The 16864-nt window shown below is 42.9% G+C and overlaps 1 protein-coding gene across 4 annotated transcripts in view; it reads right to left on the reverse strand.

Moving 5' to 3' along the window:
• Positions 1-16864, reverse strand: part of LOC135378262 (neural-cadherin-like) — a 366541-nt gene that overhangs the window by 4315 nt on the left and 345362 nt on the right. For 2 of the 4 annotated variants that reach the window (XM_064611240.1, XM_064611241.1), the window contains exons 30-33: positions 16611-16777; positions 15519-15822; positions 14592-14772; positions 7982-8244 (exon numbers count right to left, since the gene is read on the reverse strand). In XM_064611240.1, coding sequence (XP_064467310.1) covers positions 7982-8244; positions 14592-14772; positions 15519-15822; positions 16611-16777 — 915 coding nt within the window. Of the gene's footprint in view, positions 1-7981; positions 8245-8722; positions 8965-14591; positions 14773-15518; positions 15823-16610; positions 16778-16864 lie in introns of all 4 variants that reach the window. The other 2 variants (XM_064611242.1, XM_064611243.1) reach the window with 1 other exon arrangement.

The following is a 16864-nucleotide window of genomic DNA, read 5'->3' on the forward strand; positions in this document are numbered from 1 at the left end:
GGGACTCCAATGACATCTGAAAGTTCAATTATTTGGGCCGATCTCAAGAATAAACGGCATTACATAAATACCCATTACATAACAGCAGCTCTTGATCACATTCTGATAAAATGGAATAAATGCTGGAAAAGGTAGAGAAACTCCATTCTGAAAAAGCCAGAGGTTGGGCACATTGAGTCGTCTCTGTTGTGTAATTTTTTCGTAGGCTCAGACTCAGGCTTTTTCACTATGAACACCTGAATAGACGACTCGCAAAAATCTCAAAAGGCTGTGCGAAGTTGCACAGAGCACCATGGGAGTTGCGTTGTCAGACTGTGCTGATCTACCGTTGGCAAATTTCTTTGTGATTTGATCAGAAGGTGTGTATAGTAACGTGTGGTTACTTTCGAAGCAGACCGCAGTGAAATCAACTACCGTTCTTCCTTGTTAAAATTTGCAGCATTACAAGTCTTAACTGGAAACGTTGAGCATTCTCAAGCCTCTACGCTTGTAGCGTGCAAGAAAACAAACAGTAATTAATCAGAAATATAGTGTGCAAACAATAAGTGATGTTTACAGCTTGGTCATATTTGAAACAATATGAGAGCAGCTCAGGAAAACTACATTTACATCAACTCATCCTATGACATAAGCCACCGCTTCTGCTGCTTATGCAGTACAACATAAAGAAACAGTATCGAGCATACAGAGAAAGAGATGTGTGAAACAAAGAAATGAAACGTGCAAGAGCACACCAGATATGAGACCACTTGTTATCAAAATGTAACAACATCAAAATATTAATATTAGGGTTGTGCGAGTAGCAAAATTTTCAGGTTCGAGTCGAGTTCGAGTAGTTGGAGTTCCATTAAATGATAGGTAATGTGTAGAAGCAGGAAGATAGAAAAAAATTTCAAGATGCTTTAGCGCCGCTTTTTGTACAAACTTCCCCTTAAAAATGTTCTTTTGTGCTACAATTGACAACAAAAAATGAAATGAATGAAGATCATAAGAGCTTTATAAAAATAATGTGCCACCTAAGGACAACATTGCTAAACAAATATTACAACCATAAAACATTTACAAGTTATGGGTAGGAAAACTGGTCTTTCTACAACGTGCGGTTTAACACTTTCCTTACCGCTACAAAAATAGCCATTTTTGGGTGGTTTTACAAATATATTTTTTGTGGCTGACAGTATCACTTCAAAATATGTTGCTATATGGGAAAATGTAGCCAAATCAATGCCCTATCTAATGATGTAAGTTCCATAAACAAAGCTATCCATGTATTTCCAAAATTGATTTTGGGGCACCAAAAGATTGGTGCGAACAGCAGAAACCCTCATGAATATACGCCTGTATCTTGAACAAAAATATCAATCTACAAGTTCGAAAATATACAAAATGTGGCAACCTTTGTCAGAAATAATATCTGAAAATATCAACCCTCTGGATCAAGAAGTTCATGAGTTGTGGAAAATAATGTGAACACTACATGTTGTCCATGTAACTGAGTGACAGAGTTGATTGAAGGAGTAAAGCCGAAAATAACATCGTAATTTCCGCTGAAAACATTAGTTTCAGGCTTAACTTTCCTGTTGTACCACATATCGCTATTTCGTCACTCTTCCATTCCTCCCGGTTAGTTTTGGAACAGCAAGAACAGCAATAGTGCAAGTTATATATGCCCACACATGCAGGACAAAAATCTGATTGTCTAACGCATTCAGAGTCGTTATTTTCGTTGTAATAAACGAAATCGAATCAGAATATGCTTAAAATGGGAGTATTGCGCATTTGTGAAAGAGGTCTGCCGGGGGAGCGCCACGCCGCAACCAAGATAACATCTCCACACTGCCTCCTTGGCGCAGGGCCAACTTCATAAATCGCTACCACAAAGAAAAGATAAAATTGAACTCATTCTGTAGCGTTTATAGTATCCAACAAATGTGACCACTTGTCCGAATCTACTTTAGGGATCGAGTAGCGCCGCTCATAAAACGTCAATCATCGGTGATCGACTCTCTATGGGCGCGGTAAGGAAGCGTTCGTACCGGAAATTTTCGTAAAGTAGTCCTACACAAGGCTTCCAGCCCTTTTCGGTTTTGTGCAGATGCACTTTCTTCACTCTTGTCAGACGGCTCAGAATTTTATGAACTAGCAGAACCGAAACAGACTCGCCCGTCGAAGAAACGAAACTATGAAATGCAAGATGAAAGATGAAAGTCACTGAAAAGGTTAGCCAGCTGTAGGGATCGAACCCACATCTTCTGGATTGTCGGTCCAGGGCTCTACCAATAGACGAGTTCAGAAAATCCCAGAGTGCTTAGCGTCGCTTTGAACTGTGGGAGTTTACTAATACGAAAGAAACGGGTGACCTCCAAACTGTTCCGATTTCTCCCCTACCGGTCCATTGTCCACGACGTGTCAAGGTCAGCGAAAGCGAAATGTGAAGGATTATTCTTCGTTCCCCCGCTCAGCAAGCGTCCAGGATGCAATGCGCGCGCAAAGAGCACTGGGATTTTCTGAACTCGTCTATTGAGCTAAGCTAACACGCCTCTCCAGCGACTTTCGGGGTGCGTCATCTGAAGGTGCGTCATCAGAACATCAGTTTATCTCTTATGAAATGCGCTCCTCCCATCTCGGATACGCTTCCGCGCGCGCGACGCCTCCATGGCCAGCAGTAGCCAGTTGAAGCCGGTTTGCCATTCATAGCCACTACTCAGTCTGTAGCCAAGTCGAGGTTAGCCGAAGCTAATAGTGCAAACAAGATGGCGGAACTGTGACAGGGTGACAGCACAGCAGTCACGGCTGCGCAAAATGCGTGTTTGCAAACGGTGGAATCGTTGTGACAGGTTATATCTTACATGTGATGGATTTTAATGCGGATCTAACGCGAGCTCGAAACGATATCGAGTACTCGAAAGTTGACGAGTCATCATTTGTCGACTCGAACTCGAAATTTCGTGTACTCGCACAGCCCTAATTAATATGCAATAGCTAATCCAAGCAGACAAGCTGCTACTGCCTCTGAACACTGCATAATGAGAAACACGCCACGCCAATGGTGCCGCACATTTTGCAAGTCGTCTATTGTCACACATGCCACCGTACAAGCTTTAGCTGACACACCCTTTTGTGCTTCTGAAGGGAAACACAAGGGGAAGACAAATGCATGTACGGGGGTGTCATTATAAGCATGGTTCCCACTCAATTTTGGAACAAAAATCCAAGGATCTTTTAAGGAACTTTTTAAGACTCAGCTGTCAGTTTGCCCAGGATGTAAAACACAGTTTATTCTACGGGACTTGAATATTTCACCAAAATACTCATGAGCTATGGGCATCACACGGCAGAATATGGGGACTGTGCAATGGTGATACGATGCACGACAGAGGACTCTTGGTCCTGTGGACATCTCGTTTTTGCTACCGATTGCTACTGTAATTATTGCTAACTTCTGTAGTTTCAAAACTATAACTCCATATAAGCAGAATTTGCGCTGCCGCTCCGTGAGAATAAGAAAATCATGCAAAAGCAAGGGCTTTCAAGGACTGTGCAAAATTCCAAGGTTTTCCTGACCTTTAAAAAGCATTTTCGAATTACAGGGTGTTCAACAGTTTCAAGGACCAGTGGGAACCATGTGTGTATCAGCTTTCCAAAAAACTGACCCACATAAGCACATAAACACAGCAGGAAATACAATGTCTCCAGATATAAACCAATCTAAAAGAAAAAGCACTACTTTTGCTTGTTTTTAGCATCTACCAGGTTACTGCCACCTTCAATGTGAAAGAGATGATCCACTCTTGACAACTGTGATCACCACAGGTTTGCCACATTTGTCACTATCAGTGTCACTTGAGAATAGTGTCACTTGCAAGCAGAAACAATTTTCATTAATTTGACAATGGTTAATCTACCTTCAAAGGCGGTGGCAAGCATCCACACAAAGACAACAAATGTTAATTAGAATGCGGAAGCACTTTACATGATAACTTGAGCTATGTGCATGTGAATTCATGCACATTGCACTGTGCAAGGCAGCAGTAAAAGACAGGCAGAAATTGCTTCTGAAAGTCATCGACACAGATGGGCAGTAGTTAATTACATGTGCAGTAGTTCTTCTACTGTAGTAGCCTGCTTCACAGCTCTTCTGGTCATTGTTTACACTGGGTACATATGCATGTGTTCATTTTGGCAGTCACCATGCGTGCTCAAAATACACCATGCTTGTGGATGTGATGTGGATGGCAAAAAGCTTATAACTGCAGGGCATTACACAATATAGCGCAATGTACAGCACAGTCAGAGAGACAACGGCACCCCACTTTGCTGACATGCGTGAGGTGAGAACGATCGTACAGGCCCAATTAGAGACATACCTAGAGAGCGGATTTTAAGGTACTAAAAACACGTGTTTTAGGCGCCTAACAAGGCTCGAAAAAAGGCACAAATTTTCTTGGAATAGGTACGATCAATACTGCACTACCGGCACTAGGAGCGATGCCGCCAGCATTGGTTGCTTTACGGTAAGATACCACTCTATTGCGTGTGCTTCGGTGACAATTGCTGCTCAGAAGAAGATATGCTTGTGTAGTATAAATTCTGATGTCGTTCTTTGGTTGCTCTGCAAAGATTCCACAGAGCCAGTGAGAGAAATAAGATGAAAAATATTATGAAGATTTTGGCGTCCACAAAACCGCTCTGATCGCGTGGCAATCTTTATTTTGGAATTGAAGTCAAAGCACCGTGCACGCACCTTCTTATTGAAAGCACACCATTTCAACGTGTTCCGGGGTGAAATTCTGTCGCCTGTCACTACGGATTGTCCTGCAGGCCTAAAACGACCGCACGACATCAACCGATTTGACGATGCATGACGGTACCAACACGGGTACTCGTGAGGGATACCCTCGGGAACAGAAGGAGCGTTACCAGCTGTAAAGTAACTCAAAGGTAATTGAGTTACTATAAGTAATTACTTTTCGTGTAACTAATTACTGTAACGAACTACTTTCTGAAACATGTAATCATAACTGTAACCTAATTCCTTTTTCGAGTAACTTGTACTCTGAGGAAAGTCACTTCTTCAACAGAATTTTCATGCAAGTGTTAGGTCCTGGGTGGAACGTCACAAAGTGATTCCAATGATACCTTTAAAAAATGTCCTGGTGTTAAGAACAAATTTATCATCATTATCAGCTTGACTGCCAAGCACGTTGTGGGTTGTTTCAGAAGTTTGTTCTCAACAAGTATTACGTATGATAGACCGCGTGTCAAAGTTTTACATATGGTCACATCGGAAATGAGTAACTGGAAGTAACTGAGAAGTAACTCAATAACATTTCATGAGTAAATGTGCCTTTCTGTCTGGGTAACTTTTGCTGTAACTTCGTTACTTTTAGAGTCATGTAGCTGTAAGTTAATTACGCTTTGTGAGCAGCTTATACAGCCCTGGTCACCACTAAGCACAGTGCAAGGGCAGATGTAGTGCTGCACCAGGTACAAGGAATACAGGCGAAAAATAATTGCTTCCTGCCACAGGGGGAGACACTTCCACTATGTGATGTAGTGCGGCAAAGCGTGTCCTAATTTTTTCTTTGCAAAAACTGTGAAATAAACACGACACAGCAAGTAAAATGCCCATTTAGGCACTTATCGGTGCCTATTTTCAAAAAAGGCACTGATCGCAAAAAAAAGGCATTAACATTACGGCACTAATGGGTCCCCTTCGACATGATTCGTGCTTAGAACATCGAAAGGCATCATCTGTACGACTCCCAACAAAAAGGCATATGCCTGGAAATCCGCTCTCTAGACATGACTGAATGCGTTACGACCGTGGGAGCATTGGTTGATGCATTGGCTGGAACATGTCTTAGCTGACTAGCTATACCAGACGCGTCAAGATGAAACTGATAGAGACAATATAACCGGCTTTTTAAATGACCATGGCTATGTCACCTGGATGTTAATTTGTATAAAAAAGTTTAATCAGTTAAATCTACTCGGCTGTCAAGCTTGAAAGACTACCCCAGCGTGAAAAAATGCTATAAAAAATTCAACTCATTGCAACCAAGCAGTGAAGCCGTGGAATGCCTCCTCAACGTTACCAGACAGATTTTGACTTCACACAGATGCAGAAGGTGAGATATAATTTTTGAGAGTACAGTTATTCTGCATGCATATTTTACTAACTTCCAATAGCAAGACTAGAAGACGGGGCCTCTCGCAAGAAGTGAGCGCAGTAGAAATGTATGAAGCAAAAACAAATATACGGAACAGTGTTGACCATGCTGGCAACATTTTCTTCTTTAAGTGCACGATTCTAGGAAGGTATTGTGTGTCGAGAATTTTTGGTATTATCTAATGAAGCAGAGTAGAGCGAATGCTGACAGTGTACACGAGAGCTGCGGAGGCCGGTGTGAGTAAACATGGTTAATGGTGAAGAAAAGATTTTGAGGGAGTCGCTATTTGTGAAAGCAATTTTGCTGCTCGTGAGGAGTCCTGGTGCTGTTTGTACTGCCGTGGAAAGCTTAGAAATGAATTTAAAAAAAAAAAAAAGCCAGAGTATTTAAAGTACATTGCAGTAGTTGCAAAGTTGTCCTAACTACTGCCACTATGATGCAGTTGAAGGAGTACAACAATAACTACAATTTCAGAGTAGTTAGTAGTTGAACTACTAAAAAAAAAGTTACTGCCCATCTCTGGACTCATTCCAATGCCCACTTGAATACTGGCATAGCATGTTTACAGCCCTAGAGAGCAACTACCACACAAGCCAAGGAAAGGAGGAAGGCAAGCCCTCTACACCTGCTCAGTATACTGCATCATTCATCTGCTTTTGAAGCATCAATTCAAATAACGGCCTTGCGGGAAAACGTTTTTGCTTTTCACTAAAAATTAGGGCTGCTAAGTAATGCAGACGGATATTACGGGTACTAGAAGTCTGAAAAATCAGTCGTCGACTGTATGTACAGTTGAGTGTCTATATTACGATTTTCAATATATAACGGTAACACCGATATTATGATTAAATTGTTGGTTACCGTCAGTACACATCCACTGAAGTATGTGTTGTGTAGACAAGACTTTGATGCATTGACAAGACGATGATCGTTGGAAAGTGCCTGTTCGCTTATAGTGATTGAAATTTTCTCTGGCAGCTAGTGAGACTTGCAAGAATCGAGATTCCATTCATAAAATTAAAAATAAAGAAGAGAGCTTGCCTTAAGACACTTTCAAATTTATTGAAGTGGGAACATTTTACGAGCGTATAGGATAGGATGACATATTGGATTAACCGTGTTTGTTGCAGAGGCACTCCACCCTGCACTCTCACCCTCAAGGTCTCTTTTTCCCAAGTTTTCCTAATTTTCCACATTTTCCTAAGTTGCTATGCAACGATGGTGCCTGTGGCTATGGGAACCATTTTGAGGAGAAAAGGGTTTCACTTAAAAATGAAGTTGTGCAAGCTTGACAGATTTTTGTACTGGCACTACTGTGCAAATCCTTGTCACAAAGTATGGTCTCTTCCTAAATGTTGGTTGGCAGACAGTTGCGCATCATTGCACAAAAAGTTGTCAATGCAGTACCCGTGGACAAAATGTATACCATGCAACAATGCAGTTTCCATTGTGAAAACGACAATGACGAATGCGACCACAATACTTGGATGGGTTGATAGATTATCTTGTTGGACAAGCTTTAAGCTTTGAGGCTGCCCACAAGGCTGCTTTAATTTAGAGCTAAATAAAATATCCTTGTTCATTCAACAAACATGCATGTTTGGTGTTGCGATACTGTTGAACCTCTCTTAACATAAGTTTCACTGGTTATTTTGCAAAAGCTTGTACATAATGATTGGATTTTGCCATCACTGTTGTTATGTTCCCTCGACTCGACTGTATTTCAATGTTTTTTTTTTTACTCGCTCCCTTTCAGGTGACCTGAAAAAAATCCTGAAAAATAGACAGAGCAGAACCAAACTTCTTACTCAGATACACCACGAGGCAGGCTAGGATGATGAGTAGGGCCTCAACTCCAAGGGCCAAGGATGTATTAGTCATGCGAACTCCGGCGCCCACGTCAAAGCATGTGCAATTGTGGCACACAAAAGCGTTCCCACATGCACATGTGTGACCCAGTCCGTCAGGCAGGTTCTCGCATTGTCCCTCGTAGCCGCAGGGCTCAGCTAAGCACTCGTCCTCGTCTTCACAACTGAGCCTGTCTTCAGTCATCGTAAAACCTTCCATACACCTGGTACCAACCCTCAACTCATTATTTCTAATCCAACCACAAATGACACGTGGTTCCTCACTCCTCAGGATTAAAAGCACCATTTCTGGTGCCCTGATGTAGTGCAGCAAAACTCATTCTTTGAATGGTTTGCCACCACATTATGCTCAACCCAAATATTTCGCACAAAGTGGCACGTTTCAGAAATAAAAAGGAAGAGCTTCTGCCATCACGAATTGAGGTGGTATGCAAAAAATCATGCTAACTCATTGGCGGTTAAGGAACAGGCGGTAGCGTCTCTTTTGCGAGTCAAGTGCCTTCGTGGGAGCAAGTTTCGTGTGGGTTAGCACTCTCTTTTGCTACACTCATATCACGGCTGTGCATAATACCTACCATTCGCAAGCACCCACGGATGAAAAACCATCCAACAAGAAATGTTGTGAACACCATGCCATAACAGTTCCAGTGTTTGATGAGGAGGAGGTAACCACACACTTACTCAAAATGTTGAGCAGACAGACCAAAATGGCCGCAAGAGCAGCCATGCTGAGTCTCATGATCTTCTCCTGGCGTAGGGCACCACAGAGGTCACCACCAAAGCCATCGGGACAAAGACAGTAGAAGCCCTCCCCATGAGGCCGGTTCATGCACGTGCCTCCATTCAGGCAGGGGTCACTCAGGCACTCGTTCGCGTCCGTGCAGTTTTTACCATCCTCCGTTATTGCAAAGCCCGGGGAACACCTAGGAATGCGGTAGCCAGCGAGGAACAGATAGAAAGGGAAACAGGAAGGAAAGGAAAGCCATGAGGGAAAGGAGAGTTACATCCCTTCCAGAACACACTGGAAGGAGCATTACTTGCCATGGACATCGTCACGGAGCTTTGATAAAAAACTCAGCATAGTTAAGCCTGCTATTTTTGAGTCAAAGAATATATAAAAGTCTCTACTTCTGCCCTCCACATCAATGTAAATAAGAATCGAGGAATATGCAAGGAGATTGGGCACCCTCATCACCTATTGGCCCTTTAAAACCGCGATGGAATAGAGAATGACAGAAATTGCTGAAGGCAATTTGCCGTATTAGTGACACAGAGAATGCTAGTGACCCAAAACACTCTCTGAACACTGTACTGCCATTCTAATTTCTTATCGAGAATGCTACCTTTCCCATTACATAGCCTCCATGGCTTGCATCATAAGTGTCTCCTCATGGGTAACATAACTGAGTAATTTGTACTGGCATAAAACTACCAACTAATACTACTCCTGGTCTGACACTAGTCCACAAATTGTACGGACCAGTCAGCAGGAAAACTGAGCTTCCAATGCTGTTGTGCCCAGGTAATTTGGATATTATCACTTGTAACTACTACAGGGGATTGTTATTTATTTTATATCTCATGAAACTTCCGAGATAATTTCAACACAGATTACAGATTAGAGGACGCAGTAGTGACTGAGGCCAATGTGGATGAGCAGTACACTTAAACCTTACAATGCCCGGTTGCACAAATTTAGAGAAAGGCAGGTGATGAAAAGGCACCAGCAGTTACACCTGAGTCTGCACCCTCCGATTGCCAGTCAAATGTGTAATCTTTGCGCCAAGCTAGCTACTCTCACATCAACACATCAAGCCTCAAGGATGCTACTCAGCCTGTGCACATTAGAGCACCGCAAAGGGCCGTGTTGGACGAAAACTCCACCCTGACCAGGCACGCAGGCTGAAATCGGGCCTCAAAGTCGTTTTGACTCCGGGATCGGGTCTAGTCCAAAAGTTCTCGGGCCTGAGTCGGGCCGAGATTTTGTGAACCATTCTTTCACATTATTTAGTCCTCAACATTTGTCTTGAAAACAAAGCAAGCAAGTGCCTTGGCCCTTCCTCCGTCTTTCTGCTAAGATGCTACAACATGTCACGCTATTCCCAACTTCGCAATGTTGAGGATCATGCTTTCGCCACAGCGTGTACTGCAGACAGGCGCGCGAGACTTGATGCGAACGTGTTGCTGCAAGCACAAACCGCATCGAAGGCTGCGCCTGCACGTTCCAGGTACACGTCGTTTACGCTGTAGCATAGGTCACTACCGTAAGGTTCGAACTTATTGGAGAAAACGCATTACAAATTTGCCTATGCAGTTTTCGGCAACCGAGTCGGGCTAGGGTTGGGTAAGCCTCTGCGGCGTCGGGTACAGGTCGGGTAAGACACTGTGGCGTCGGGTATGGGACAGGTTGGGCCAGAACTTCAGACCCGTACAGTGCTCTAGTGCACATCCTCTCTCGTATTCTTTCACACTGACAGCTGACACAAATAAATACAATTCTGGCAATTTGCCTGTTTGAATGGGAGTGTGGATGGGAAGAATGTTATATTTTGCAAAGGTGACACGCTACGCACGTGTTCAATGGCCACTGAAGACTGCCCATGTGACAGGGGTACAGCAAAAGATGTTTCGAGACTTAGTGGTGTCCATGCGTATCTGAGCAAAGGCTTGGCGAGTTGATATGAGGATTGCTAGCACACCGTGCTAGCAGCCTGCACCATGGTACTAAGTTATTGACGTCCTCTGCTGAGTTTGAACCCACAACCTTAGGATCAGTAACAAGACACATTGCTAACTGTTACCAAAAAGTAGCTTTCGGTTAATTATTAGGTGCTGGGAAGAATTCTTCATTGCTACTCGTGACAATGCCCACAACAAAGAATCACTACAGTGTTACACTGTCTAGTTTTCTACACATTCAAAGGCTTCACATCCCTCAACGACTATGTGTGTGCTATGGAGCCAGGAGTAATGATATCAGCTGATCACAAATTCTACAAACCATAAGATTATCTGTGTGATGTACAGTTAGCAGGAAGATAACTTTTCTTGACAAAACTAAAAACCCTCCAGTAACAATTAATGTAACATACACCGAGTCTAGTCTGTTAGATGTAAAGTCACCCTCTATTCCATAACTCTTACTACCTGCATGCCATTTGCTCAAGATTAGCAATGAAATGACTTTACAAGTTTGGTTATTTTAATGGGAAATCAATTTCCAGGGTAGTAGCATTAAATACTAGTCAGCAAATTTCTCTGTGTCAAATGATGACAAACTCTCTCAAACTCTCTCAAACTCTCAAACAGGGCTGAGCAAATACGTATTCAAGGATGCTTATACAGGTTCAACAGTTGTTTTCATCCCTAATTTGACCATAAAATTCTGGGGCTCAGGTATTTAAGCATTGGGTTTTGGGGGGTGGGGGATGTCTGCAGGATGCCTAGAATTGTTGTACATAGTACAAAAAGAAGCTAGGTCTTACTAAATATCAGTCAGAAGAAGCACAAGAGTATTCCCCTGTCCCTAGAAAACGTTTTTGTACCTTCGTGAAAAATTATGTTAATAAAATTTGCCTACTTTGTAGGGAGCCATCATAATATTACTGGAATAACTATAGGAATCATAACATTGGCTGTGAAAATGAAACTGGGCTATCAATCTACACTAAAAAGAACTTGTTATGCATAAAAACAGGGACTGTTTGTGATCACTGGCAGCTGTATCACTACTAGGAAAGGCCTCGAAGCAGCGCATACAATTGGCAGAATCGAAACAAATTTTTCAGTTGTCTTTATATGTATTTAGCACTTGTACAGTGAGGGACTTGGTATGGCAGCATCAAAACATTGAAATAAGGCATTAGTTCCATTAGTCACCATAGAAGCTTCATGTGAAGAGAAGCACATATTAGACCATCACCATGACATGTATGCTGTGGAAATGCATGCAAGTTAATATTATGCAACTGTTTGAGAAAACAGCATGACAGCTTTGTACCATGAAAAATTGTTCACCATATATGAATAGCCCTGGTCTATCTGCTCCATGCACATAAATAACAGGAAAAATGAGCTGACAAAGAACAAACATATACAAAAAGATCTTGGCATGTATCTCACCATGAACTAGGCTCAACCTAGATGACTCGGGCAACAATAGGAAAACATGGTTTATTTTAGGATAATCAATTCAGGGCATTTGCATGTACAACATGTATTGGCGTAGTGCAATTTATGGGTGCAAGTTAAATACCTAACACAGGTGTTACAATGGAACCACTCCATTTATTGTATTGCTGGTTTTAATGCCCTTCAGCTATAATTACTCAGGCAATGTTGGTGACCTGACACAAGAAAGTGATACTATAATGACACATACTTTTGACCAACAGTAATCTAGATTATGCCTGTTCATGGTTTCACGACACTGTTATCATCATCCACCAACTATTTAGGCAATTCAACATCAAAATTGAAGAGGTCAGACACGGGTGTTGTATTACACCAAGTCAAATGCTGAATTGCCCAATGATCACCTTGTGTAGCATGAAAACTAATGAAACCAACACTAAACAAGATGAACCAATCAGATACAAAATTTCATTAAACGTGGGTTTTACGGGAGACACACTTGATCAAATCATGATTTTGATGTCCCCAGTGCATGTACCCAAGCTAGATCAAACACCAGACTAAACGACAGTCTCCAAGCTAGGAAGTCACCATGATAGATACAACAGTAACAGCTGCACTGCTTGACTGAAGCAGAAGCCTCAGGTCAGACTGGCATCAATGCCATACTTTAAATAGGGACGATATTTTTTTAAAATCGGGGGTGAAAATTAGGTGTTATTTCGGGGACCGTAAAACAGGGTAAAATTGGGCAATATCGGGTGGGAAAGGAGATTTGCAGGTGGTGAAAAAAAAGAAACACAAGGAGTGCTTCTTGCATTTTGCACGAACATGAGATGTGGAACATACCATCCTGTAGTGCCGGTACTAGCGGCTGAATTTGCGCTTTGCCAACTTAGTTTTTGGGTTTTACCCTAAGTGACAATGATGTAAATCCGGGCATAAAAACGGGTTTCACCCTCAAACACGCCCTTTTGTGTGTTTGCTTGCGCTGTTCGTGAGTGAGCACTGCTGGTTTTGTTGGCTCTTATTGTGTGCACAGGTATTATACCTCATTTACTCGCACAACAAGCAGTATTTTTACCAAAAACCATTGTGCCATAGACGGGGTGCATTAATTACCTAACACTCAAGGCACATCCAACTACCATTTGGTTCAAAAATATATGAACCACTGCCCCAGACTCACTAGGCATTTTCACGTTCTTGCAAGTGCTGAAGAGACTGCAGTTATCTTAAAAAAATACCACGGCAAAGAAGATCCACTTGCAGCTAAACAGTCTAGTGAATGCTGTCTCGCTTTTTCATTTTTCGTGAGATAATGTGTCACTGTAGCCATCCACTCCAGATACTGTATATTCGCACGCGCGACATGCCAACGGAATATTCTAGTGGAAGAAAAAAAAAAAACAGCTCACGCGCTGGAAATTCTATCATGTATCATGTTAAGCATCCCCAACCGCGCCGGAATGTCGGGAGCGGCGCACTACACACATAGCAGACGACATTATCAGCCCTGTCGTCTGCTAAGGAATATTTCGTGGGTAAGCCGAGGATACTTCCCATGGTTAGAAGAGCACGAAAAGACATGACGTCGAGCTCTCTCGCACGTAGCAGCAGAAAGCTATGATGTTTTGCGCATCTTCTGCTGGGGTATCCTGGGGATACCCCAGCTGCACCAGCAGCTGCACTTGAGTGAACATTCCCTTTTGGGGGGTTTGTCGACTTCCATCCATCAAAACCTCCATCGCCTGTCAGTCAACCATGAATTTGGTGTGGCACTCGCCCCACTTCTCTCGAACCAGTGCACTAAGCGTCCTCAAAAACTAGCCTTCGACTGCCGTGATACTGAAACTGCCATGTAATATAAGAGCCACACGCGTGTGCCAATCCTGCAACTACCTGACACACTGCCAGACACTGCTTTATCGCTGGTTCTCCCTTCTCATATTCAATGGGAAAATATATACACAGGAAAAATGATGTACTATGCACAAACATCTGAGCACACAAGCTGGGAGTGTGTCCATTATACAAGCGTGTCAATTATGCGAGCAAATCAGCCCCCTGTGGTAAAATGTAGGAACAATGTATGCACCTTGGAGTAAGTGCACTAAAGTGCACAGCGTGCTTACTACTGCATCCATCATGGCGACTCTGTTACTAAGTTGTCCCTTCCTAGGCTTCGAGAGATAAGTTTTTGAGAGATAGTTCTTCCTAGTTTCGAGAGATAAGCTCTACAGTTTTGCATGCTACCGTGTGCAACAGCATAAGTAGCAGCATGCCTAAGGCAGCTACTGCTACTGCACAAGGTTTATTGTGTGGTTTTGGTCATTCCAAGTGTTTGCATGTTGCACATTTATTGAGTAAGCCAAATTTCAAATTAGGGAACCAATACAGAGCAGGTGTTACCTACCTGCACTCGTGGAGCATCCACAGGTCCACGCAGACGAAGGGTCGTGGGCAGCTGATACCGTGACAAGGGTTATTGGACGGACAGCCATCTATCAGGTTGCGCCACTCCACTACTGCTGCATATTCAGACCCACTCTCCATGGGAAGGTAGTGTTGGTCCAAACGGATGTCATTCATGCAACCTAAAAACAGTTGCAGTTGGCAGTAACGGTATCAGTTAGAAATGGCAGCTAATTATCGCGAGTGACACGCTCATCAATCGACACTGTGAATGAACCAATAGAATTGTACCTTACTGCGAGCGACGCAGTGTTCACTACAATTATGCTTTCAAAAGAAGTTCTTGGCAAATACTTTCAAATTCAGTAAGTTGGAGAGAAACAAAGTCACATGGTGATGGCCATGAGCAATATTCCTACTGCAGTTTGTTGCACTGGGAGTGATAACTTCTAAACCTTAAGTTCTTAATCAGTGATGGCTTATAATTAGATAATTCGCCTAGTTCCTGCTCTAGCAAGTACATCTGAACTGCTACACAAAATGTGATTACACTGCTCTAGCAGCTGCAAGTTTGGTTGGAAGAGAACATGGCGGTAACCAGGAAATGCAGTATGACACCTCGAGCGAAAAGTTATTGCTGTGCCTATACCTCATGCACATTTGTTTGGATGAGCACGACTAATGACTGCATTATGAGCATGACTAGTGTTAGATACTCTAGAATTAGATACAGAGAAAACGGAACTGGGTATTTTTACCAAGTAGGAGTTCTCTTATTGTAACCAAGACGGGGGATTTTAATGCTACATTTGGAAAGTAAGCTCCTGAAGAAATATGAGTAAGCCCAAACACTTTTGGCCCTAAATAGCTTCCACAGCATGCATTGATTACTGCTATCACCATTAAATGTATGCATGAAGTAACAAACCTTCCTGATAATCATTATCCACAACGGTGACACCGGGGCCGACATACTGAACGTCCCCTCCGGCGACAACATTTTGTTTTTCCACCCACATGTGCTGATGGGGACTCAGAAAATCAAGCAGCTCAGCAAAGCGACGACCAGAACCACCATCCAGTGATAAGCTGGCCGAGGCACCAAAACGCAGAGCATGGATAGTGTGCCATTGACCGTCATTCACTGACACATGAGGAAGCCACAGTTCACGTTCTTCTGACGCACGTGTCCTGTCCAGGTTGAAGCGGAAGCGCAGCTTTCTGTCTCGAATCTGCATAGAGAAAATGTCCCGACAGACAATCGTGGTCAGAGCATGGAGTCCACTCGGATACCTCTATCAGACAGGCACACATACGGCCTTTAAGGCAACGGCATTAACAAATGGCCGTATCTGAAATATGCCCTTAAACCCTTGGAGGTTGCCAGACGGTATCCGTGAAGGCATTTTGCCGGTGATGTCTACACCGATAAACACATCTGCCAACGTTGAATGAAATGTAGTTAAATCACATTTGTTCTCACTGTGAGTACTCGAAAACAACGTTTGGTTTCCACTTGGCCAATTTGAAAAAAAAAAAAAAAAAAAGAGAAAAAGAAACTGCAAGCGATAATTGTTTTGAAGCAATTTCGATGCTTTGTTGTGCGTGCACAGTTTTGGATGCCGATGACACGGAGTGCAGTGGTTCAAGGGTATCACTACAAACTGACGAGATATACTGAGAAGCAAAGTGCAAATATTCACCAGAAAGCTCGAAGCGTTGAGCACGAAAAAGGTTTGCAGAACATTACGTCTCGTAGAAACATTTTATTTCGAACTGAAGGAAATCTGCGACATCTTGTTTGTGGCGTTTGGTAACGAGATTTGGACAGTTTCGGGGGAATGCCGTAAACTGTCTTGCAGAAGCTCCATTGCCCTTACACCTCAGTTTTGTCACAAAGGCCGTACGACTGACAGTCTGGCAAGAGTTTAATGACCGTATGGACTTGAGACCGTAACCGTTAAGTCCGTAAGTGCGCCCATCTGACACGGGGTATGACACACAAAGAATGCAGACCCACCTCGAGGATGCAATATTCACGGCCATGTTTGCTGGTGATGCGAAACAGCTCTCCGTGCTTCTGACGCGTGCGGAACTGAAGCTGAATGTCAGTCTTGTAAGGGTGAGGGTCAAACGGGAGTGCATATTTTATGTAGCTACTCTGCTGGAACATCTTTGACTGTGTCTCTGCAATTCATGAACATAGCATATTGTCAGTTGTTGCTCTGTGCCATTCACATTGATAATTTTCAACTAGAGCTAATGCACTGAGAT

The sequence above is a fragment of the Ornithodoros turicata genome, chromosome 1 (genome assembly GCF_037126465.1).
Source record: "Ornithodoros turicata isolate Travis chromosome 1, ASM3712646v1, whole genome shotgun sequence".
Classification (NCBI taxonomy): Eukaryota; Metazoa; Arthropoda; class Arachnida; order Ixodida; family Argasidae; genus Ornithodoros; species Ornithodoros turicata.